Source organism: Natrix helvetica, assembly GCF_964273705.1.
Source record: "Natrix helvetica genome assembly, chromosome: 1".
NCBI lineage: Eukaryota > Metazoa > Chordata > Lepidosauria > Squamata > Natricidae > Natrix > Natrix helvetica.
Window position 1 is genome coordinate 142,206,059 of NC_138548.1, and position 27,027 is coordinate 142,233,085.

General features: G+C 36.0%; 1 protein-coding gene across 1 annotated transcript; it reads left to right on the forward strand.

Moving 5' to 3' along the window:
- The first annotated feature begins 881 nt into the window (after positions 1-881).
- Positions 882-26,963, forward strand: RAB3GAP1 (RAB3 GTPase activating protein catalytic subunit 1). The gene is made up of 24 exons (XM_081935089.1): positions 882-963; positions 1,124-1,179; positions 4,107-4,182; positions 4,962-5,094; positions 5,768-5,846; positions 6,127-6,246; positions 6,673-6,838; positions 7,865-7,964; positions 9,430-9,511; positions 10,099-10,167; positions 11,174-11,247; positions 12,517-12,609; positions 13,139-13,305; positions 13,710-13,808; positions 14,045-14,217; positions 15,532-15,586; positions 15,883-16,233; positions 17,996-18,133; positions 20,312-20,539; positions 21,213-21,309; positions 21,402-21,505; positions 21,736-21,851; positions 22,113-22,215; positions 26,293-26,963. The coding sequence occupies exons 1-24, from the start codon at positions 919-921 to the stop codon at positions 26,533-26,535; spliced, it is 2,967 nt and encodes a 988-aa protein (XP_081791215.1). The 5' UTR covers positions 882-918; the 3' UTR covers positions 26,536-26,963.
- Positions 26,964-27,027: the final 64 nt, after the last annotated feature.

Below are 27,027 nucleotides of genomic sequence, written 5' to 3' on the forward strand. Positions count from 1 at the left end.
GAATATATGTTAAAATTAAATATGTATATTGAAAAGGAACTATAAATATCATCAACACAAAATGGAGCTTGCCCAGAAGCTGAAATACACCAAGTAAATGAGATGAAGAGTGGGAAGAAAAAGAGAGAGGTAAGGGAAGAAGAGAGGGATAGGAGAGAGGGCAAGGAGGAAAGAGGAGAAAAATGAGGAGTGGAAAGGTGAGAGAAGGAGAGAGGAAGGGGAAGTAGAGAAGGGAAGGATGACAGAGGGAAGAAAAGAGGGGAGGGGGAGGAGAGAGGAGAAGAAAGTGATGGATAAGGTACAAATATGGTGTATGGAGAAGAGCCAATAATTGTTTTTTGGGAGTTGATGGTAACATGAATTGATGTAAACATTTAATAATACAATATATGCTGGCTATGTAATAGTATACATGTGATGATATATTATGAAAATGAAAAAAAAAAAAACTTTACAAAAAAGAAGCAGCTCCTAGGATGACTCAAAGCCAGCCACACATTTTGTGACGCCCAGAGGAAACAATGCACCCTATTTTAATTTCCTACAGGATTAAACGCAGGAGCGCTTTCTTTTTTCTCTTGCCCTCTCAGTTTCCCCCAATCGACTTGCTCATGTTTGCGGCAATAAACTAACATCAGGACATCTGCCACTGGAGCTTGACTCCCTGACTACATTCCTGCAGTTGTCAGTTTAGCCCGACAACCCAAGACGGATCGCCAAGAACTATTTCCACAAGCCTCTTCATCCCAAGCCTAAACAGGAACCCTCACCCCCCTTGTCCCGCGCAATACGGTGACCCAGCAACAAAAGAAGGGGGAAAACAAATCCCCTCAGACTTTCCGGCCCTCAGGAAGGTTTCCCCCACTTATGCCGCTGTGTCACGTGCCGCGCCGCGCGCCGTCTTGTCTCCCTCCCATCATGCCCTTCGGGACGCTGCTTCTCAAGATGGCGGCCGACAGTGAGGTTCGTTCGCCGGTTGAACCCCCCTCAGCCCCCCCTCCCTCCTTCCCCTTTCGGGCTAGCGGGAAAATGGCGCTGCGGTGCCGGTGCTTTTTAACCCTTTTCTTTGTCCGCTCGGTGCCTCACTTGGTGCTTCCTTGTTTTATTTTCTTTTTTTCCACAGCCGGAGTCCGAAGTGTTCGAGATCACAGATTTCACCACCGCCTCCGAGTGGGAGAGGTAGGTGTCTCACCTTTCCGCGGTGTCTCTCTTCCCCCCTTCTTACCTGCGTTGCTATCGATGCAGTTATGTTTAGGGAACCCCGCGTTGCCCCGAGTCTTTCGTCTGGCTTCGGTTTTGTATTTTATTTTTGTATCTCGAATTGCTTTGTCGGATGCAAATGTAAACGGGTAACTCACGAGAAAGAGTTTGTTGGGAGTCTTGCATTGCCGACAGTGGTTGGTCACATTGGAAGAGAGGACCCCTAATAGCAGCATTTGTGAGGAAAATATGGTAGGACATTGGGGAGTGCGTACTTACCAGCTAAGTGAACCCAGGTTGTTCCATTGAAGGCCCCTTTTTGCATAGAATCTCTGGTATTTAAGAGATACCAATAAATATCTTCTGTAGATTGATTATACAGTTACTTAATATATACATGTAGTTAACATTGGACAGGTGAAAAAGTTTCTAGGCTTAGTTGCTTGCTATTACTTGGCAACTCAGGTATAGTAAGGATATTATTTGTGCTGAGTGAATGATCGAGTTCACAAAAGATACTGAAGACAAATATGACAAAATACTTGAAAAGCATGTAGAATAAATGCTGATACAGCACCTGTAATATAAAGTTGCTCTGGGTAGTTATGTACTTCTTTATTTATATTTCAATTAGGTTGCCAAACTTGTCAACAACTTTGGGTAGTATATAGAATGAAAAATAAAAGTATAGAGCAGTGATCTTCATCACCGGCTATATCAATTTCCAGGGTCCTTGCTACATTTCTAGGGGCCTCAGTACGTTTTTGAGAGGGCAATCAAAACACTTGCCAGGCATATGATATTTGTGCCATAATTCACATCTTATTCAATGAATTATTCTGATTCATTGTCTACATAGAATTAATTGTTTTTGTTAGCTATTACAAATACTTTGTTTTATACAACACAGTTTAATAAGAGGGCTAGCTTGGTTTAATGGATAAAACATCAGGCTAGAAATAGGGAGACTAAGTTCTAGTCCTGCCTTAGGCAGAAAGTGATTGTGGGCTAGTCACTTTCTCTCAGTTCTTGGAAGGAAACAATGGCAAACTTTAAAAAAAAGACTTGCCAAAAAAACCTGTAGAATAGGTCACAGTTGAACAGAATTTAAAAATGGCTTGAATGGAAAAGTTTATTTTTTCCAGCTAACAGTGACGTTGAGGAGTCAGGAAAAGAAATGAGTCTCAAAGGGTTCACTGAATTAAAAAAAAGGTTGCTGTTGAACAGTGAGGAAAATAACATTAGAGTTGTTTGAATCTTTGAAGGTGGAAGGCTGCTGTTTAATTAGGTCAGCGCTGTGACAAATTATTCCTTTTCTGGGTTCTATCAGGTTCCTTGATGAGATGTGATGGGATGTGACTCAGAATGTACAGAATATATCAACTGATATTACAGGATACAGATATGAATTTATGAATTACAAAAATTTCTATTTAAGAACCTGTTTCAACCTTTATGTAAGGATGCTCTGAAATTATGCTATATTAAGCAGAAATGTGCTATCTAGCTATGACTAATCAAGTTATTTTATGTGTTTCAGCTACTGTTCATATTTATTAGAAATAGTCATCTATTAATTTTGAGTGCTTTCTTAAAAGTAAATTCCATTTCATTCAATAGAACATATTTTCTAAAATATTTATAGGGAAATTAATCAAGTTGGCATCTTAGTACAATAGTATTTTGTATGTGCTATTGCTGTGTATTTTTTTCAGTATATTTGTTTTGTTCAAGGCAAAGAAGAGGAATATGTACAGGAATTTTTACATATTAATTACATATAAAATGGGAAATGAGGTCAAAGTGCTAATATATCTGCTATTATACCATACAGCTTATGGCTTCAAGCTCTATTAATTCGCTCCATCAGATCAAGCTGTGATCTTTAGCAAATGTCATTAGACAGTGATCAAATAGATGAAAGTGAGTCTTAATGTTCCAAATGAATCAGAGGAGACAATAGTTCGCAACTTGCAAAATAATCGGCCTGTCAGTTTGGTTAAACTGAATATTAAAAATCTGGTTTTGATTAATTTATATTATTATTAGGATCTGATTCACCATTTTAAAGTGCAGGTAGTCCTCAATTTAAAGCCCTTCATTTAATGATTCTTTAAAGTTACTATGGCACTGAAAACAGTGATTTATGATTGTTTTCACACTTATGACCATGCAGCAACTCTGGTTACCCAATGATGGTTGCATTGTTCCACGACATGTGATCACCATTTGAAACCTTTCCAGCCAGCTTCCGACAAAGTCAATGGGGAAAGTCAGATTCACTTAATGATGGCATAATTCACTTAAAGGCAATGTTTTGCTTAACAACTGTAGCAAAACGATTATAAAATGGGGCAAAACTCACTTAACAATTGCCTTATTTAACAATGGAAACAATGGAATTTTGGTTGTAAGTTGAGGACTATGGGTCAGCATTGCTTTTGACTTCCTTGTTTATTAACTTGTGTTGAGTTATGCCTGTGCCTGGAATGCCAATTCAGGATAATGACATTTACTTTTAATGCTTTGTGTGATATTTCCCTAATAATGTTTGATTCTTCAATACATTTCTTCTGTAAATTATATGTGGTAGCTTAGCCTTTTTTTCCTGAATATGATCAGTTGTAGATCTAAAGAGGACTTTGTGTGGATTCCTTCCAATTTATTTGGAATTATTTTATCATAAACTAGTTCAAAAGACCCTAGCTCTGATATATTGTTGTGTATAGCACATTTTCTTGATCTTTTTGTGATTCATCATTTGATAGCTGTTGTTTTAAACTTTGGAAAAATGTATTGAATATGAATTTTCCCTTAAATTAAGCAAAAAAGTATGTTGTTGAATTATGTTTATTTTTAGAAACATGGATTTTAATACTAATGATTTTCAAACATTTTCTCATTAGGTTTATTTCCAGAGTTGAAGAAGTTTTGAATGACTGGAAACTTATTAACATTTCTTCAGGCAAACCTTTAGAAAAGGTAAGGATGTTTGCTTTGGAATTATTTAGAGGCCAATGTAAACATAAAGAAAAGTAAATCACAGTGAATCAACATGTGAAAATACAGTGTGGCTTAATTTAAATTAGCAAAATAATTTTAGTTGCTAGTTCACCAGTTTGGAATAGTCTGTGATTATTTCTAATAAAAAGGCACTGTTGTTTCACATAATCTGAATATATTTTTATTATTGAATGATAAAGTTGTCATCTTTACAAGATGCATAACATGTAAAACAATTATTTCATTAGGTCTTTTTCAGATTCATTAAACACCAAAAATGGAATGCTATTCCTAAGTGTCAAGCAAGCAAATGCATAATTATGAAGTCATTAGAAGCTGAGTCAGTTCCAGTTCACTTGATTGCTCTGAATGTTTTGAGGAGTTATACAAGGAGAATTAGAATCATCAGCTTTTAAATTATACTAGTAATCTTTTTTGTTCTTCTGTCTTTGAGCTGTGATCATTTTTATGAAACATTTAAAGAAAAGATTTTATTTTTAAAATAATTGATTTATATCTACTTTGATTTTAAAATGAAACAAAAGTACTCATCCATAGGTTAGGAAGAAAGAGCCAATGGAGGTTCAAAGGAATGAAATTATAATTCTATTTTGTTAAATTTTTCAGAATTTTTATAAGAATAAACAAAAATGTTTTTTGGAGTAGCATGTGGATTTTTACTATGGTATTTCCTGTGAAATATGATTAAAAGTATTTCAGATAACCTTTCTAAACACATAATTATGTCTGATATATAGGGTGTATATACAACTGAAACATGGGAAGAGAAATCTGATGAAATTACTTTTGCTGATTTTCGATTCTCCGTGACGCATCATTATCTAGCCCAAAAATCAACTGATAAAAATGCAAAAGATGAACTAGTAGAAGGTGGGTACATTTTTATCTGCTCAAAAAATTTTTTTAGCTCATAGCATCTATTTTATTAAATTTACATGCTGCCTATATCTGGATAGCTGAAAACATCTCTTTTTAATGTGATACACTGTGAAGTTAGTACTTACTAATAGACAATATTATAGTCTAATAAATTATATATTTGATAGCTTGCTCATTAAAGGAGCCTACAGATATATGGTAACATTTTTAAAAAGAAGGTATCAACTTCCATTTTCATTAGACAGTTGAAGAGGGAAATATATAGATTGATAGGAACTGATTTGGTATAGTTTGTACCAGTTTGAGCTGGCAGAAAGTCAGCTGGGTGACCTTGGACCAGTTACTCTCAGCCCTAGAAAGTATCAATGGCAAACCACTTCCAAAATCTTACCTAAAAATGCAAGGATTTGTTCAGGGACTGACAAGGAAGAAAGAAAACCAAGGTCTGATATGCTTATTTTTTATTTAGTAGTTGTGAAAGTGTATTTAGGAGGACAACTAGTATTTACAATAATTAAACTGATTTATGTTTTACTAAATTTAATTTAATTATTTATTTATTTGGACTAAAAATCAAATAACGCATGTTGGCTATTTAATCAAAACCTTTGTTCTAGTTGAAACCTTAAAGACTTTAATTGTTTCATCTTTAATGGTTTAACAGATGCTCTTCCTGTTGCTATACAAGATCTTCTATGCATGAACAATGATTTCCCTCCTAGAGCTCACTGTCTAGTAAGATGGTATGTCTATTATTTAAAATCTTACGTTTTAATTTAAGAAATTAATTGTAAGAATTTATAATTATGATTAAAGAATACATTACATAGACTAATTATTTATGCCACAAAATGCAAGGCATCAAAAAGAATATTGTTAATATAGTGGTTTTGCCTGATGTTAGATCATGTTAAATCTTTAGAGACCACTGTTTTAATATTAAAATAACAGTGAGAGATAGATGCATCTTAATCCTCTTAATCTTTGAAATCTAAATTTAGTGGAATATTTCATTTGTTCTAGGTATGGCTTACGTGAGCTTGTAGTTATTGCACCAGCAGCAAACAATGAGGCAGTTCTTAGCGAATCCAAATGTAATCTCCTTCTGAGTTCAGTTTCTATTGCATTGGGCAACACAGGCTGGTAAGTAAAGTTTTACCAATAGAAGAGGATATTTGTACCTCAGGATTGAACTGTGGGGTTCTTGGTGCTCTCTGAGCTTGATTGTTTCTGTGCAGATATTTCATTATCCAACTAAATAACATCTTCAGTGCTGGAAGGGAACAGTACTAGACCTCTGTTTATATACAGTGGTAAAGTTAAGTTTTATAATCCTGCATTAGCTGTTGTAGCAAAGTAGATGCACATGAAGAACCTTGTTTTACTAGCTTGCAGAAACAAGACAAGATGCTAACAAGAAGCAAAAAAAAAATGATATAAAATTGCTTCCTTGCTGAGTTTTCAGTGTGGTTCCCCCCCCCCCTCAAACTCTACATTAGTGATTTTAATCAGTCTAGTCCTCCAAGAGTAAAATCATCTTTATTTGAAAACATTTTCGATATTTTTCAGCCAGGTGCCAGTATTTGTGCAAATTCATCACAGACACCGGAAAATGTATGTTGGGGAGTGTCAAGGTCCTGGAGTCAGAACTGACTTTGAAATGGTTCACCTTCGCAAAGTACCCAGTCAGTATAGTCACTTATCTGGATTGTTGGATATCTTCAAATCTAAGATTGTGAGTATAGTTTGTGTATGCACATGGTAGGTGCATGAAGATGCCCCAAATGATCTTCCCAAAAGTAGCAAGTGCAGTAACTTTTATGCTACAGTTCTCATCCACAGTAGAGATCAGAAAATAAGTTGTTAAGTATTGTGTTTATTAAGTGAGGCACCATCTGACTGTACCTGACTTTACAACCTTTTTTTTGCCATGGTCATTAAGTGAGACATCACTTGATCATAACTTGTAACCTTCTGCCAGCTTCCCTGTTGACTTTGCTTGTCAGAAGCCAGATGGGAAGATCAGAAATGACTTATCATGTGATTGCAGGATGCTGGAACTATTGTAAGTGTGAGCTGGTTGCTAAGCATCTGGATCACTATCATGTGACCTCAAGGATGCTGCAATGGTTGTAAATACAAGGATTTTTTGTACATTACTTTTCCAGGACTAGCAACTGTGAACAGTTGTTAAATGAATGGTCATTAAGCAAGGACTACCTATATTTTGAATGGGCCACTTTAGGTGAGGTTACTCAGAAATGCCATGCAGATTAAACATTTTTGAAGATTGTGCTATATCATGTACCATTTATAATTTATTCAGACTTTAGTTTTCCTTAGTTTTTATTCCTACTCTTTTTGATCTGATTAAATATGAACAGTATAAGTAGGGAGAGGTTCCAAAATTTGAAGTTCTGTTTTTTCACTTCAATACAGAATGATTGAAAGTGATTTCTGTTCTCTGTCACATATCCAATGCCTGGGGAAAGTCTTTCATCTCACAAATTATGTCATTTCAAATACAATGCTCACAAGAAATGTATTTTTTGTGAATCAGTCTTCGTTTGAACTTTAAGGTAGTTCAGAAGGACATTGGTAGAATTCAACTGATTGCAAAAAGTATTCATATACAATTTTGAAAATCTATCCTTCAGAAATATTTTCTGTTATATTATCTGAATTAAAACACAAGATTAGGAATGCCTAATGTTTTGGACCTCACATTTTTTGTGATTATTCTTATTGGTATGTTTTCCAGGGCTGCCCATTAACTCCACTGCCTGCAATTAATATAAGTATTAGGCTTACATATATACTTCAAGATTGGCAGCAGTATTTCTGGCCTCAACAACCTCCAGGTAGGAAACTGATTTATTTGTATTGTAATTTCATGTTGTGGAATTTAGTACAAAAGTAGATCAGAACCAAAGAAACATGCAACAAGAATTCTTTTCTTCTTTCCCCTGTTCTGTTTATAGGACAAATATCGTATATTTCAGTGTATAAGATGCACCCTTTTCCCTCAGAAAAGAGGGTGAAAATCTGGGTGCGTCTTATACACTGAATGCAGTATTTTTGGCCTCCCGAAACCCCACCTCCTTTGCAAAAATGGCCGTGCATAGCCTTCCAGAGTGCTCCTGGGGGTTGGGGAGGGCAAAAATGAGTGAGAAACAGGGCATTTTTACATGCCTTTTTTTGACAAAAAATGGGCCGTTTTGGGGAGGTCTGCAGAGTGCAAAAACGTTTTTTTTTTTAATTTGCCTCTTTAAAAATCTTGGTGCATCTTATACTCTGAAAAATACAGTAAATTAAAACTTTACCGTATATGAAATATTATGTGACAGCTGCTTTAAGACTAGGGTAAGGGGAAAAAAGACTTTTTCCTCACTGTAAAACACAATAGCAAAAGAATAATTTTATTGGTAGGATCCTTGCCTGTTTTCTTGCAGACCTAGGTAAGTAAACTAGATAACATCTAGATGTTATTTAGTTTGATAATGAAACTTCTGCAAGAAACTCAAGAGAGCACCAAGGATTCCACAATTCACCCTTGAGCTACAAACATTTTCTTCTATAAATGTATTTGTTCTTTTTGCATTTTTTTCTAATTTTTTTAAAAATATTTTGTTACTTTTAGCTTTGTGACATTTACTTCTGATTTCTAGGCAAAATTAATTTGCTTAATGATCACTTTAAAATAATATCAAAAATATTCCAATTATGCTCATAAGTTGAGGATTACTTGTAAAATGAAGTCTTCATTATTGCATTAGCGATCTACCACATGCATTGGGATTCTTCTTCATTCTTTATAGCAGATTTAGTTGCTCAAGAGTCAAGATAATGAGGAAGCTAGATTCATTTAACAACCATATTACGAACTTAACTGCAGTGATTCACTTAACAACTGTTTCACTTTGCAACATATTTTGGGCTCAATAGTGGTTGTAAGTCAAGGACTATCTGCACATATTTTCTACTACCATCTCCATAACACTAATGATTGCAAACTGAAGAATCTGAACTTTTTTCAAGAAGAGGTTGTATAGAAATTGTACAAAACTTTTTTTTAACTCTTCACCCCACTGTCTCTCATAAAAGATGAGATCAACATTAAGAAAAAGATTAAACTTTTGTGTCTAAGATGATCTTATTTGTTTGTTGTGGCAATATCATCCTTTCCTCGGGTGGTAGGAATTAGAATATATATTTAATGTGGAATAATATGACAAAATATTTTGTATGTATGTATGTATGTATGTATGTATGTATGTATGTATGTATGTATAACTATATAAACATAACAATATGTTTGGCCAATAGATATAGATGCTTTAGTTGGAGGTGAAGTTGGAGGTGTAGAATTTGGAAAGTTACCATTCGGTGCCTGTGAGGATCCTATTTGGTAAGTAATTTTTATTATTATTATTTCAGACATCTTTTTAATAGAACTATTGCTTATGCAGCTACATTGTGCAACATATAATAAGGTGTTTGATAAGTGTTGCTGTCCATGTATTAAAGTTATCAGGTCTATTTCTTCTGTAAACTTAGAAAATACAATATTATGACAATGAATAGACATGTGTAAATTCTCTTTAAAATTATTCAGTGATAAGGAAAACTAATAAAATTATTGAGTGATAGGAAAATTTTGGGTTTCCGCTGCATATTTTAAGAAATGAACATTGGTATGTATAAAATAGTAAGTTTGAATTTCCATAGACAGTTAAAATCTGAATTATAAGCAGCCATAAGTGTGGTTTAAGCCTATATATCATTCTTTCCCAAAGTGATGCAAAATCACACCATCAATTTCAGACAACCTTTGAAAATTGAATAGTTTTGGTCTTGAGATACCCTCTCCTGCACTATTAGGATTTACTTCATGAGTAACATACGGTTTCTGCAAGTCTTAAGTTTGGATTCATGCTAATACTTGTTTTGTTATAATTTCAAAACTTCTTATAAAAGTAATGCTTCTATTCCCAGTGAACTCCATTTAGCAGCTACATGGCCCCATTTAACAGAGGGCATAATTGTGGACAATGATGTTTATTCGTAAGTACATGCTTTTCTGTTTGTTTAGATTTTATAGTTCAGAATTCCAGAACTCTTATTTTAGTCAAACTTTTCCATTCCCCATAGAATAAATATAATCAAAATTGTATTTTAAGTTTTCAATTCGATACAAGGCTTCCTATAGAATGAACATTGTAGTAATGTTTGTAATAATATTAAGATTAACTTTGCTGATGTGAATGTACATCCATTTAATAAGAGATGCAGTTGAATCCATTCACTCTGAATAAAGTGCACTATGCAGTAATAGTTTTTTCTTATGTGAATATTGTTTTTTGTTTGAAAGAATCTAATGAAAATAAAGCAGGAAGTGATCAGTGGTGATCTAACATCTGCATAAAAACCTTGGTTGAAAGAGAACCTATTCTTGAATGACTTTTATACCAGTACTAAGTTCTTCCCAATACTTAGGAATTGTTTTTTCTTTTAGGAAAAGTTTGGCAGTTTCAGAATTAAGTGGTGGCTGCTTTTCGAGTCATTGTTCTAAGAAATTGAGCTAGAATCACAAGAAAAGCAGCATAGAGGGTGTGCCTTCCCATACCCTGGAATTAGGGAATGATTTCCAGGTGAGGCATCCCCTGGAAAATAAAATAGTGGCAGCAGGAACTACCCTAGGAGAAATTGAAACGAGTGAAGACCCAAGGAGCTCATGGGAATGGAGATTTGGGTCCTTTTATTTACCACCCTGAGGGTCTCAGAAATCCACTACACACATTGAGACTAATTCGCTAATTAAAATAATTAACATGGGGGAAATTTTCAGAAAATTGCTTTAATTCAAAATTGTCTAGACAAGCCATTGCATCTTTTAGATTATAAAAACAAATACATTAGTCAAAATGGCAGAGATTCTACCTAAAAGATGGGGAATGGGGTTTATTTTATTTTGTCAGAGTATGCTAAAGATCATTATCAAAACTCAGTGTTTTTATTCAAACACTGCTTTTCAGTGTTTGGGTGAAACAAAGTTAACTTTTTTTTAAAGAGACCTGGATCCTGCTCAAGCACCTCAGTGGTCTGTGAGAGTCAAAAAAGCTGATAATCCACAGTGCTTACTGAGTAAGTATTCTCGAGATTTATTGTATCTTTTGCCTTTTTTTCTTTCTAAATACTGATAGTCCTTGAATTACAACAGTTCCTTTAATAACTGCTTGAAGTTAAATGGCATTGAAAAAAACTGACCATTTTTCACACTTACAACCATTGCAGTATCTCCATGGTCATGTGATCAAAATTTGGACACTGGCAACTGACTCATATGAAAATGGCAGTGTCCTAAGGTCATGTGATCACCTTTTTCAACCTTCTGACAAGCAAAGTCAATGGGGAAGCAAGATCCATTTAACAACTGGGTTACTAAATTAATTCAGTGATTCATTTAACTGTGGCAAGTAAAGTTGTAAGATGGGGCAAAACTCACTTAACTGTCTCACTTAGCAATGGACATTTCGGACTCAATTGTCATAAGTCGAGGACTACCTGTATTACAGCAAGATATAAAGTTGATATAGCACTGTGTGACACTGAAAAGTTTATGTAGATTTTATAAAGAATGCAGTAAGAACAATCTTCTATTTTTCAGAAAAAAATAGCACTGGAATGTTTTGAATGTAAACTTTTGATTTTTTTAAAAATAATAATTTTATGGCTTCATTTGTCATACTTAAATATTCATATATGGGTTTCAACTTCTGTGGTAGCAATACATTATATCAATTCTTAATGACACATGTCTGATCTAGAAAGCTCCCTAAACTTCAAAGAAGGCAATTTGTATCTTAATTTTAAATTTAAGTGAGCTTGAACACAGTTTGTTTCAGGTCTTAAAATAACAAACTCTGTTGAATATTCACCCAACATTGGCCAATTACATATTTTCCAATTAAAATGTGGGATTTGCGTTGACAGAAAACAAATAATTTGATTTATATGGTTAGCTATTCATAGTTAATTTTGAAATCCTTATTCTCTTTATCTTCTTAATGGTTTTGGCACAATCGACTTGCAACAGTTCATATGGTGACCGTTCAAAGTTACAATGGCACTGAAAAAAGTAACTTGTGACCATTTTTCACACTTTCACATGCAACATCCCCATGGTCATGTGATCAAAATTCAGATCCTTGGCAACTGAGTCACATTTGTGACCATTGCAGTGTCCTGGGATCATGTGATAGCCTTTTGGTACCTTCTGACAAGCAAATTCAATGGGAAAACCAGATTGACTTAACAACCATGTTACTAATTTAAGAACTGCAGTGTTAACTGGCAAGAAAAGTCGTAAAATGGAGCAAAATTCACTGTTTGCATGATTATTTTCTCCTGCAGGTGATTTTGTTACTGAATTTTTCAAATTATGTCGTCGGAAAGAATCAACTGATGAGATTCTTGGAAGATCAGCGTTTGAAGAAGAAGGAAAAGGTAAAATTCATAGTTTTTCTGAAACAATCAAAGATTGGGACACTTGGATTTGTGAAAACATCTAAGTAGTATTTAATAAAACAATGAGTAACAGTTTATGAGGTTTTTTTTAAAAAGAACTGTTCCTGACTTAGCAACCACTCATTTCATGATGTTTGAACTTATGATAACACTGAATGAGCAGTACTTAAAACTGGTCCTTTTACTAATATTGGTTAGTTTCCTGATGCCTGGCTTGGAGTTACAAAGTTGCAATATTCAATGGTCATGTGATTGCAATTTGTGGCCATTTCCAGTTTCCTATAAGCAGAGTTAATGGAAAAGCCAGCAGGAAATTCATAATGGTGACCATGTGACATTCTCCTTTAAAGCCTGCAGTGATTTGTTTAATATTATAGTTTATAACCACATCACTTAGTGATGGAAATTCTGGTCTCGGTTACTATTGTTAAGTAAGACAAGGTGGAAAAATACTAAGAAAATCAATAATTTGGATCACTTTTTTTTGCCAAATCTTGATATTTTGTAGATGCCGATATAAGCCATGCTTTATCCAAGCTCACAGAACCAGCACCAGTCCCAATCCATAAATTGTCAGTGACAAATATGGTTCACACTGCAAAGAAAAAAATTCGTAAGCACAGAGGCATAGATGAATCCCCTTTAAATAATGAAGTCCTGAATACTGTTCTCATGGTAAGTTACATTTCATGATGAGTTATAACTTGTCTGAGCCAAGAGTGGTTTTTTGGTGACTTTCACTTGAATAACAAATCTGATCTATCTCTGGAAATAGAGATCTTCTAGCAATCACACATTGAAAATGGATTGCTGCTAAATGTCTGGCATTGTCACGAAAAAGCATTTAGAAGGCTCAATTAAAAAACAACAGTGAGATTGCTGTCAGGCATTTAGCTTTTGAGATCAGATTGATGCTCTATTAATCACATCAGCTGATAAACGAAATGTGTTGTTGATACCTTCATAGCAGAAGAAATAATGATTAGGTGTTTACTAGCCATGTTTCAGAGCAATGAAATGGTAACATCTAATGCATGTGAAAAAAATTGGAAACTGAAGCTATGTGTTTTTCTTTATAGTATTTATTCCCTGATGCTGTTGACAAATCAGCAACTGGATCTGAAGCTAGAAGTAATACTTCAACAGGAAGTATTCCACCCCCAGATAATGAAGACTCCGTAAGTTCAAATGCATATGTGAAAAACATGTACTGGATTTTAATTACTTGTATTCAAATGAAAAGCAAATTTCACGGGTTTCATTGGGATGCTTTTTCAAAAGCATGTAATGCTTTGTTTTAAAGAAAACAATTGTGCATATTAAAACTAAATCCTACAATTTAGAATACAATTTGCAATTCTGTGCACAAGTTTAATACTATTTCACAGATTCCTTTCATTTGTCCTATATGTAGAATCTCTACATCCAATTCAAATCTGCTCCTTCAGACAGTCTGACCTACAAACTGGCTCTTTGTCTTTGTATGATCAACTTTTATCATGGAGGAGTCAAAGGGGTTGCACATCTCTGGCAGGAATTTGTCTTGGAAATGCGCTATAGATGGGAGAACAACTTCTTCATCCCAGGGTAAGTTTTAGGCCTATTATTTAGTTATTACTAATAGGAAATCAATAACATCCCTCAATTAGTTTGAAGAGAAAAGTGAAGTGTTACTGCCACCTGAAAAGGTTATTCGCAATCAGTTTTTTTTATTTAACTTAAAAAGGAGAAAAAGCTTGATACATTTGTATCATCTACAAAGATTGCTCAGAAGGAGATACTAAGCAGTTTAAAATAAATAGCTTTGTGAGAGAGATTTGGCTGACAAATTATGAAGTATCCGAGTCTTCTTATTTGCAAGATATGTTCAAAAGATTGCTACACTGTGACACAAAGGTCTTAATTTGATTATAGGTTATAAAGGTAGTCCTTGACTTACAACTACCATATTTCCCTGAAAATAACGGCCTACCCCAAAAGTAAGTCCTAGCTTGATTTTTACACGTGCACCCAATAGAAGTCCTACCCCCAAATAAGTCCTAATTAAGACCCTGCCCACTTCAGGGTCCATGGGTAAAAATTAAGACAGGGGAGGGATGAGGGTGGTGGAGCTGCCCTACTACTTACCTTCTGACAGTTGCAGTCAGGCCTTGCACACCTGGCCTGGTGTGGGCTGGCTTGCCAGCCCATTTCTTTTGCAGCCAATAAGGTCTACAAGGCTTTGCTGAAGGCCTCTGCAGCTGATAACAGAGCTCCGGATCGATCTGGAGCTCTGTTATCAGCTGCAGAGGCCTTCAGCAAAGTCTTGCCGGCCTCAGAAGAAGTTCCTGAAGGTGTCTGACAGCGAAAAGGAGCCTGGGAGTGACGCGCTCAAGTGAGGTGAGTCAGTGGATGACACCCACCTACCCCCAAAATAAGACCTGGTGTCTTTTTTGGTGGCAAAAAAATATAAGACAGGGTCTTCTTTTCGGGGAAACATAGAATTCATTTAGTGATCAAAGTTACAATGATCCTCAACAGTGACATGGCCATTTTTTGCATGTAAATTTGGACACTTGGCAACTGGCTCATATTTACGATGGTTTCAGTTCCTGGGTCATGTGATCACCTTTTGCAACATTCTCACAAGCAAAAATCAATGGGGAAGCCAGATTCACTTAACAACCATATAACTAACACAACAACTGCAGTGATTCATTTAATAACTGGCAAGAAAGGTCATAAAATGGGATAACATTCACTTAACCATTGTCTTGCTTAGCAGTGATAATTTTGGGCTCAGTTGTGGACATAAGTTGAGGACTACCTATATATGTTTTTTGTGAAAATAGCAACATCTATATGTTTTGCAGTTCAATTCTTTTCTATTGCTATAGTAATATCAGTATAATTACTTTTTAGGTTAACCAGCAGTGCGCCTGATCTGAGATGTTGTTTATTACATCAGAAACTCCAGGTAAATCTTATAAATGCACATTCTTTCTTTTGTGTATTAATCTTTATTTGAAAAATTGTGATCAATTTCTATTTAATTGTAACCAGTAAGCCATTCAGAGTTATATAGATTGGGGGCAGCCTATAAATTTATGATAAGGATTTATATGAAGAAGTATGCTGTCTTTTACGATAGTAAATTTGAATTCGGGCTACCTTTTGACTTCTCTTATGTATGTGAACAAAACATTGCCATTGTTAAAATACCTATTGCTAACTTTAACGATAGAATTTTTAATGAGTTTGATTGCTTTCCAGATGTTAAATTGTTGCATTGAAAGAAAGAAAGCAAGAGATGATGGGAAAAAAGTGATTAATTTGGAAAAGCAAAAAGACACAGTGGATCGAGACTATCCAAAAGAGAGTGATAAAGAAAAAGGAGAAGTGGGGAGATCTTGGGAATCTTGGAGTGACAGTGAAGAAGAGTATTTTGAATGCTTGAGTGACACAGAGGAGTTTAAAGGAAATGGACAAGAAGGCGGAAAGAAAGGGATTGCAAAAGAAAGTAGTAAAGAGACACTAGCATTGAAGCCAGAGGGCCGTCTGCATCCATATGGCACTATGAAATTGCTTCACCCAGGACAACTTCTCTATGTGCCAGTCACCCAGGTGAGTGACTAACATTTATAAATATTTCTGCTTCTCTCATATCTCCTAGTTCAGTTCCATTTCTGAGGAAGGGAAAAGGAGCTCCTAGGATTTATTGGACATGAATAGTATTTAACAATAGATCCCATTTTCTCACAGATGTAATTTTGTCTTGGTTTTAAAAAATTATACTCAATATGATTAACGTTCAAACTCAACATGGGAGATGAGCAGTAATCATATTACAATGCTTTCTCCTTTAAACAATTTTTTTAAAGGAAAGGGAAGAAAAAAAGAAAGCAATAGAAATAGCATTCAAACTTATATACTGCTTCACAGTGTTTCACAGCCTTCTCTTAAGCAGTTTGCAGAATCAGCATATTGCCCCCAACAATAATCCTGGTCCTCATTTTACTGACCTCAGAAGGAAAGAAGGCTGAGTCAACCTTGCACCACCACAATATCAACAGTAAAGTTACCGTTGTATACCTCGGCTTACAACCACAATTGAGCCCAAAATTTATGTTGCTAAGCAAGACAGTTAAGTGAGTTTCACCTCATTTTATGATCTTCCTTGCCACAATAAAGTGAATCACTGCAGTTGTTAAGTGAATAATTAGGTCATTAAGCAAATATGGTTTCCCTCATTGACTTTGCTTGTCTGAAGCCAGCTGGGAAGGTTACCGATGGTGATCACATGAGCCCGGGACAGTGCAGCTGTCATAACCTCATGTCAATTACCAAGTGTCCAAATTTGGATCACCTGACCCGGGGATGCTGCCCATGGTCATAAATTGAAAATGTCCCTTTTTTCAGTGCCATTGTAACTTTGGTTGAAAATTGAGGAACACATGTTTGGGCTTCTCATCTATATAAAGTTTTACATAACTGTTAAGGCATTCCTGTATATCATTTGAATTGCCCATTACCTTTGGATGAAACATTCATATGTTGTGAATATTATCAGGCCCTCAGTCCACTGAATAATTGGAGCTGAAAGTATCTTTGCAATGTTGCGAAACTAGTCTCTTAGAGATAGATAGAAATGGCAGAGAAGCAATTTCCATGTTCAGATGTGAAATTCCAATAACAAGTATGGAATGGAATGGGATAGAATAGAATTTGTTGTAGCTAAGGAGGCCATTTTTTTCTTTCTAGCATTTTCCCACAAGTGCAGGCTCTGCTATTTTCAAATCAACCGAGTGTTGATCCATTGGTTGCAACAGGAATTAACCACCTGACATTGGGGGCTGAGAGAGTGACTGGCCCAAAGTTTTTCACGCCTAAGGTAGAACTAGAACTCAATTTCCTGGTTTCTAGGCTGGTTTTTCGCAGGTGTCTCTCCCTTTTTTATATAAATAAATATAAATATAAAAATATACCACATTTGTGAAATGTATAAAAACTAGTGAAACTAGTTTTATTTTTATTTCTTTAGAATTAGCTTTAATATAACCAGTTTTTCCCCTCTTGGTCCACCGCTACATGCGATGCTTGGCTTTTCTTGCAGTCAGGAAGTTTTCTTAATCCAAGCTGATCTGTCACCTTCCATTTCCGTCTTCTCCTATTTCCTATTATGCAAAAGCTTCAGCAGTTGGTTAAATGACTGAATTGTATTTGCATTCAGAAAGTATTAGGTTTGGGACTGACATATCTGGCTTCAGAATACAGAGGTTGAATAACAGGTTCTAAGCATTCAGTTCTTTTGTTCATTGTTTTTGTTCCCTAATGCGAGATAAAAACTCTTTAACAGGAATTCCTCTCTCTCTCTCTACTTGTTCAGGAACCAGCTCCTATGACAGAAGATCTGTTAGAAGAACAGTCCGAAGTATTGGCTAAGCTGGGAACGTCAGCAGAAGGAGCTCATCTTCGAGCTCGCATGCAAAGTGCTTGCTTGCTGTCAGATATGGAATCTTTCAAAGTAGGCACAGATTGCCAGGGTCATCATGAAATGAATACAGGTAGTCCTCAGCTAAGCACTACAATTGAGCCTCAGATTTCTGCAAGACTGTTGTTAAGTGAGTTTTGCCCCATTTTACCACAGTTGTTAAGTTAGTAGCACAGTTGTTAAGTGAATCTGGCTTCCCATTGACTTTGTCAGAGGGTCTCAAAAGGTGATCATATGACCCTGGGATACTGCAACCGTCATAAATATGAAGCATTTGCCAAGTATCCACATTTTGATCATGTGACTACAAAATGCTACAGTGGTCATAAGTGTGAAAATGTGCTTAACTCACTTTTTTAAGTGTAACTTCGAACTGATTAAACAAATGGTTGTAAGTTGAGGACTACCTGTACAGTAGCATAAGCAACTACTAAGTAGCATAATACAACATATTTAGCAGGATATTTTATCTTTTCTATCATTTTTTCCCCATTTTACTCATTAGTCTTTGTTCCACTCCCTTCTGTACTATACATGCTGTAAATGAGAAATGTGGTAGGTTGTCTAGCATGTTTGTTACTTGGCTTTTTTATTCAGGAAAATATTCATTACCAGTTGTCTGTGTTAATATTAGTCAACATTCTCTCACTCTTTATTTGATAAGCTTGCTCATCCAAATTATGCTTATTTGGATCAAAAGTATGTTTATGGATTGGTTAACTGTCCTTTCTGCGAATTAAGTAGAGTTTAATTGGAACTTGAAGGAAGCAGAAGCTAAGTGCCCAGTATTACTGTTAAATCTTACAGCAGCTGTCTATTATATGTTAACACCAGCGGTGGATTCCTGCCAGTTCTAACCTCTTCTATAGAAGAGGTTCCACAAATCTACAGTGCCGTTTAGAACTGGTTCCAGCTTCCCCCCCGCACATCATCAAGATGAAGAGCAAGAGGAGGAATTCTGGGAGTTGAAGTCCACAAGTCTTAAAGCTGTCAAGTTTGAAAACCCCTGGGGGGTTTTTTCTAAAGGGTTAGGGGTGCAAGGGTCTTGTAACTTGACAGCTTTAAGACTTGCACACTTCAATGCCAGAGTTCCTGAGCCAACATTTCGATTGCTAAGCAAGAGCGTTGTTAAGTGAGTTTCACCACATTTTACAAGTTGGCCATGCCCACTCAGTCACATGGCTGGCAAGCCACTCCCATCTGGTCACATGGCTGGCAAGCCACTCCCACAAAGCAGGCCACACCTACAGAAGAGGTTTTAAAAATTGTTGAAACCCACCACTGGTTAACACTTATTTGTAGTTCATTCTTTGGCACAGTATAGAAAATTAGAAACACTTGAAGAGAAATTAGGTCAAAAAATTCATTGCAGTCAACAATCCCTCCTTTTCTTTCAAAAATATACAGAAGTAGAAGCTGGACCCTATCATAGACTCCCATTTTACAACCATGTAAACCATATTTGGGGCAACTGGACCCTCTTTATTTATTTTAAAGAGCAAAATGGTGATAAACACATTTGTTTTTATATCCATGGCATCCATTGTGTCCTTCCAGTTTGGAATGGATTGGAATGTTCCCTCAGTCCCAGCCTCCCCAATCAATGGTGAAGGAATCAGGGAATTGCAGTTCATCAACATCTGAAAAGCTACAGGCTGCCCTCTCATGGTACAGAAGGCAGTTGAGCTTTTTAAAGAACACCAATTTCTGGGATAACCTTAATTTTAAATACATTACAAACTTACCAGTGGTCAGAATAAGCTTTGCATTGAAAAGTTGGAGTTGTAAAAAAATCAAACCCAGATCTGATTCATACATGTTATACAGCCACTTGCAAATTTATAAGCAATAGTCACGCCTAGGGTCATCAGACAAGTTGAAAATTACAATGTCAGGAAGGTAGGCGGTCATTTTGAATGTTTCGCATTCCGATTTTAAAAAAAGAGTGTCACTATATAATGTCTTTGACCGTCCTTTATGCTTTTTTATTTTTCAAAAAAGAATTGTGTGGAAAATCCATATCAGGTGTCACCCTCAACATCTACTAATACGGCCCCACAAGATGATAAAAAAAAATAAAGGAAGTTTTTAATGTATATTAACTGCATTATGCATTTTATATCAGCCCAGGACAACAACTCTTCACTCACGTTTGGACAACTATGGCCTATATACAAATAAGCATGCCCCCCCCCTCCCCCCTGTTCTTAGGCTGCCAACCCTGGTTGTTGCCTGGAAGATTTTGTGAGATGGTATTCACCCCGGGATTACATTGAAGAGGAAACCGTGGATGAAAGTGGGGGTGTAGTCATCAAAGGTGAGCTGAGCGCCCGAATGAAGATTCCAAGCAACATGTGGGTTGAAGCATGGGAAACAGCGAAGCCCGTTCCAGCAAGGAGGCAGAGGCGCCTTTTTGATGACACCCGTGAGGCAGAGAAGGTAAAAAAGAGGCTTAGGGGAATTTCTGAGACATTTCCATTTTAGTTCTGCAAGATCTGAAATCTTTCATAGTGCCCATACTAGTATAGACTGTGGAAAACCCATTAGAGGGCCTTTCATTTATTAGCTTAGTTTATTTAATTTAATGTATTTGTATGGAATTTCTGTATTGTTGCTCATAATGGTAACCAACTATGCAGGTCAGTTAAAGTAAGACTAGATAATGCATATTACATTTTGGAAATATAATCGTCTAAATTGGCAAGCACTTTGAATGTGGAAACATGTAAATAAATTATTCACAAGAACATGAAGTAAGAGAATAACTTTCAATTACTTTTGATCTTGAGTCTGTTTTCCTTTTTAAATGATAAGTACAATGAATTTTTCTTTCTTGGCCTTTGTCCCAGTCTTTCATTACCTTTTCATCTACCTAGCATGCTATGTTCTTTCAATTAAAAAAATGTTCTTTTCAATAAAAAAAATAAAGTTGATAAATTTAGAAGCACCTTCAGATGGTGGGGCCCCTCTCCTTTAGAGACTTGAGAAAGAGGCTTTTTGATTGAATGCTTAAGAAAGGACATGAGGCAACATTCAGTTTTGAGGCCTTGAGAGATAGTTGTCAATTTTGCAGCAAGATTATGGCAATCTAATTGACTTACTGTATCTTCAGGTTCTACACTATTTAGCCGTTCAGAAACCAGCTGATCTTGCAAGACATCTTCTTTCTTGTGTCATCCATGCAGCCGTACTCAAGGTAAAAGAAGAAGGTAAATAACTTAACAAGCAAGGCTGTATGTTTCAAGTAAAAATAGGGTGCTTTTACTACAATGTACTTCATAGGCTTTTTTCCTCCCAATAGAATCTCTGGAAGATATTGGGTTAGTAAAGAAGATAATTAAGCAGATAATCAGCCATTCCAGTAAAGTTCTCCGGTTCCCAAATCCAGAAGACAAAAAATTAGAAGTAAGGAATTTCATTTTCCTAAGAATTTGTTTTAAAAAACGTTAGCTTTTAAATAAATATTTTATGGTAATCAAAAGGAAAAAAAGGTTACATATAGTTGTCTTAACTATGTGAGAGGAGAGAATGAACGATTCTGGAAATTCTATTGAACCCAGCTCTGATAAAGCTTGATGCTTTGAAATATATGACTTATGACAAGTAGAGAAAATGAATTTTGTGTTTTTTCCCAGGAAATCATTGGTCAAATTATGAATGTGGAAGCCACTATTGCTCGGGCAAGGTCTCTAAAAGCAAAATTTGGAATAGAAAAATGTACTAAAGAAGAAGAACGCAAAGATCTAGAAAAGTAAGTGACTTGTTTGATAAATTTGCATGGATAAAATTCTCTTAGCGGGAATTAAATTAATTACAAAAAAGATTTTCAATCATAGATAAAACAACTTGAATCATTTCTTCAGAATGTCAATTGAAAATTTTCTATTGAATGTAAATATCGGTTGAGAACTTTCAGTGTTCAGTATTCCAGTGGTTATTGTTTTAAAACAGTCTGTGTAAAATGATTTTTCTTTTGCTGATATATTTCTTCCCACTCTTTCTGTGCTGTTAGATTTGTAAATTCCTTTCTGGAACAACCAGAAGTATCAGTCCTTGGTGCCGGAAGAGGGCCTGCTGGTATTATAATTCACAAGCTTTTTGTGAATGCACAAAGGGTAAGATGGACTGCTTAGTTTCTCTAATATGCTTATAAAACAATTGCTCTTTTTGTTATAATACTTGAATGCCAGATTTTGAAAATTCTTGTTTGCATAATACATTTACGGGTGTATTTTCCAGAGAAATAGCTGTGATAGTCTGTTCTAACTAAAATAATCAAATTGCATGGATATTTAAAAATTAACCAATGTTACATCAAATAGACACGGATTGAAATATAATTTTGGTGTTAAATTTCCAATTAAATAAACAAATGGTAGAACCTGTTCTTTTCAGGAAGTAGTTTGTATGAAATGTTTACAAAAAATTCCAACAATTGCTATATTTTAATGTGATATAGCATCAATGCATATTGATTCAAAAGATGATATTGGTGATAACTGTTTTGGGGAATGCCAGAACAAGATCAATTTTGCCTTTGGTAATAGTGAATCATTTTCAAGCTTAATATTTCATCATACTGTACAATGATAGCCTATAAAATGTACCTGTATTCATCTCACTGCATGGTATTGGTTTAAGACCAGGACTGAAACAACTTGGCACCAGGAACAAGGGGACAGAATTAAAGAGCTACCTATGGTAGTTCCTGAAAAATGGAAAAAGTATGAGGCGAAGTGAAGACTTAAGAAAGCGTGAGTGGGTCACAAGAGGGAAGAAATGAGCCTTAGCAGAATGATTTAAAATAGTCAAGCTGAGGCTCGCATGAAAAGAGCCATATGAGTAGACTATAACTGGTGCAAGACCAGAAATTTAAAGCAAAAAATACTGCTGTTTGGTGCAGGAAGTCACCTTAAGCTGTATTTCGCCTCACCTCTCCTAATCAGTACTGGTTTCAACTCTTCTGTGGTGGCATTATATTTTCTTCTGACTTGCAATTCAAGGAATTCAGGGCAACTTGTATAATTCTCCCCACCTGTTTCTTGTTTTCTCTACTACCTAATTGAGAAGGTTGTTTTTCTTCTCCCCAACCTCTTGAATTGGGTGGACTATCCCAGTCCTAAGATTCATAAGTAGGCAGGGATATCAACTTGATTCTCCTCATTCCTAGACTAACAGTTTAATGTAAGTGGCTTATTTTGGTTTAGATATAATAAATAAGTATAGCATCTTTCTGGATTCTTTGCTTCTCCTTGTCCAGGGTCTTTTGGATCCTTCCAAATGAATCTTTTTATGATGTTATCCAGATATTGCATCCAGCGCTAATAGTTTGTTCTCTGTTAATTTGTAGTTATCTCAAATGGATTTTAATTATTTCTGAGGACCTAACAGCATGAGTTGTTATGCTAGGTTTACTTGCTAGAAAAAAAATCAATGTATCACAGAGAACTTCTGTAATCCATTTTACCATGACATCTTGTTTCGGTATTAATATATTGCAAATATTAAAAACAGCCTTTTAAAAATAAGCCCCAAATAGGTAGCTTCTCTTAATTTACCCAGGCATTTCTGCAATAGGCTTTGAGTGGTGCAGTGGCCTAGAGGTGGAGCTCTCACCTTACAATCAGGAGGCTCGGAGTTTGATCCTAGGTAGCGGCAAATATTTCTCTCTCTGGGCACAATGAGTATATATCTGCTGTGAACTCTGCATTGCTGACAGAAAGAGTACCTGGCCAGTAAACACTCAACTCTATTCAGTTGCCCTGACTCCACCCTGATGCAAGGGACTACAGAGTCATTAACAGAAAATAGAAAAAAAATTGCAATAGGGTTATTGGGGTTAAGCAATACAGTGGGAGTCAGGGTGCAGTATGTATCAGATGAGTGTTGGTGCACATCATGGACTGTGCATACGGGTCTGCTGGGACTGCTAGAACTTCAAAGACCAATTCATAATCCCCACAATTCATGCAGCAGCATCATAATTCAGAGTTAACTTACTTAATAGTCATAGGTTGAGAACTATGAAACCTGTGACTATTCAGTCAGTAACTCTTTGAAATTACTGTCCTGCACATCTTCCTCACTCCTCGTGCACCTGGCACGCATCCTTTCCATCCCTCACCCTCATTCACCTGGCCTGTGCTGCACCTCCACGCACCCCATATCTTCTGCATCTCCTGCACAACCCCCTAAAATGCTTGCTCTGCCTCTTGCATACCCTCCCAACCCACATCACATTCTTGCAGGCCCTTCCTAACCCATGCTTGTACATCTCCATGCATCCTCCCCACGCTTCTTGCACTCTTTATCCTTTCCACACGTCTTGCACCCGTCCCAAGCACTCCTTTGCTTCCTCCCCCACTCAGCAGCAGCCACTTATCTGACTGCCAGTCTCTAACCTGCAACTTCCTGCTGGCTTCCCCAATTAACTTTAGTTGTTGGAAGCCGGAAGGAAATTGCCTCTGCCTAAAAACTGTGGGATTTGGTTAGCAACAGTGACTGGAACTGGAAGGATTGCCATTGCCATTTCACTTTATAGTTGCATTGCATAGAGAGGGCAATTGCTATTGTAACTTGAAGACCACCTGTAATGTTCTTTGATTAAACTTAATATTATGTACATTGGACTAATAAAAAAAGATACAATCTCCTGCATGTGTAAAGGATACATTGGCATAAGCTACCTACTTGTCATGTGATTTGATTCATAGAAGTAGAATGCATGTTTATTGGAGTTCCCTTTAGAAATCCTAAAAGTAAATGTAGCTACACAGATCAGAAAGTCCTGGCTCCATCAATTACATAACTGGGATAGACAATAGGTTATATAACTACTCCATGGCAAAATCGGATGGACGACTATATTGATGCAATTGATTATTTACATTGTACTAGTCCTGTTATCACTTTGATTTAGATTTGTTTTGTGTTCCGAGTGTTTATCAGTTTCTGTGCATAGCAACAAATCCAATTGTAAGGCTGCTGCCCCTCTGTTCCAAAACCTCTCTTTAACCCACTGTGAGTCATCTCTGACTTGCCTTTCACCATCGATTCTCTTTCTTACCCAGCTGACTGAATCATCTGAGGAGGTAACTAGATTTTTCCCTGTTTCTAGTCATCTGCCTAACTTCATGTAGGTGCTGCATGGGTATGAAGGCTTTAGTAGCATAGCATATGGCTCAATTACTGCTTATTTGCATAATTAAAGCATTTACATTTTTTAAAATTAAAGTTATGAGCTTTGACATCATCTGAGTATGAAGGAAATGGTTAAAATGGGTCAAATAGGTTTCTAGAATCTTGAGGGATTTTTTTGTGTGTGTATAACTTTCAGCTTATTTTCTTGTTTAAGATAGCTGTATCTTACATGTCTGCATTTCAAGCACCAAACTGCGATAGCATTAAAATACACATTGTATAAAATGATAGGTTCTCCACTTGGCTTGAATAAAAGTAATAGTAAACTATTTTCCATTTGCTTTGCAGCTATTTTCTCTATGGAGCTTTTCTTTTTTCAATTGTTACCTCTTGAATATTGGAAGGGAAAAACCACCTCATTTTCAGAGTAGTACACAACAGTTGTGTGAAGTAGTTGGACAGTTAATTTGAACCAAGCAGGACTTATAGTTTGATGGTTGAGTAGAAACTCTATTCAAGCACAGTATCTCTAATCAATTTAAAATTTCATTTAGGTGTGATAGGATCAGCAGAAAATAGATGGATTAAAATGTCTGATTAATGGATAACATCCTGGTACCAGATCTAGTTAGAGTTGGTTTCTCTAGTTACAGATCCCACCATTGAGAAAGAGCAAAATGATTTCAGTCCAGTTTTATCATTTGATTGAATCAGTGTTCTGATTCAAACAAATGCCTGTTGTTTCATAACATAAATAGCTTTCTTAGTTGGACAGGTCAGCGTGTAGTTTAAAGCCTCCTTTTTGGCATTTCAGTGAGATAATGATGTGGGTGCAGAACTTATATTTTATGTGTTTATATCAGCATTAGTCAATTTCTTACGCAGAAACTCAATAGAACAAATGCTTTTTCCTTAAGCTTATATCCCAGTGAATGTTGTGCTTTGTCACACTTAATAGTTATTGACTGTTATGTTTTTATGCTAGCATATCTCAAAAACAAATACGAATACAGTAAAACAGTTCAATACTAAAAGGCTTTCCTTTCTTTTAGGCTGCTCCAATTATGCCCTATGAGGAAGAACTAAAAAGATCGGGCTCTATGGATGAAAAACGTTTCAATTCTGGAATGGGTTCAGATTTTCCACCCCCTGCAGGACGTGAGGTTATTTTACGTACAACTGTTCCACGGCCTGCTCCTTACTCTAAACCTTTGCCTCAGCGGATGTACAGTGTTCTTACAAAAGATGATTTCCGACTTGCGGGTGCCTTCTCATCCGACACAACATTCTTCTGATTTTAACAACCACTCTAGCAACGTTTTCACCCGAGCAAGTACATTAAAGAGATGTTTATCCAGTCTCCTGGAAATGAAGATAATATTTAAGAGTAATGCCTATGTGAAAAAGTCTTCATATGCATAACATTTATGGGATTATTATCTTTTCCATGACAGCCCCTTGCCTATTGATGTTGGAGGATTGCTCATCTTTACTTAGCCATCCATTCCTCTTTTTAAAAAAAAACGCTTTACAATGATAATGAAAATATCACAGAACTGTGGATTTAAGTGTAAATTAAATTATGCAATCCTGCTCCTCAGCCTTGTTAAGTTTTATGCTCATGCAAAGTGAGTAGATTAGAAACCTAATAAATCAGTGGATTTAAATTGTTTACAGCTATACAAACATATATTCTATATGTAATAAAATTCACTTCATTGTGGCCTGGCTAGCAATGTATTTATTTAAATCATTCTGTTTTGTGATACTACATTGTGTCAGGAAAA

What these genes read in the sequence shown, in the direction of transcription:
- RAB3GAP1 (XM_081935089.1), top strand. Translation starts at nt 919, where the DNA reads ATGCCCTTCGGGACGCTGCTTCTCAAGATGGCGGCCGACAGTGAG. An exon ending in TAATCCACAGTGCTTACTGA is followed by an intron (nt 11,248 to 12,516) that starts GTAAGTATTCTC and finishes TTTCTCCTGCAG; the next exon opens with GTGATTTTGTTACTGAATTT. An exon ending in CCCCAGATAATGAAGACTCC is followed by an intron (nt 13,809 to 14,044) that starts GTAAGTTCAAAT and finishes TCCTATATGTAG; the next exon opens with AATCTCTACATCCAATTCAA.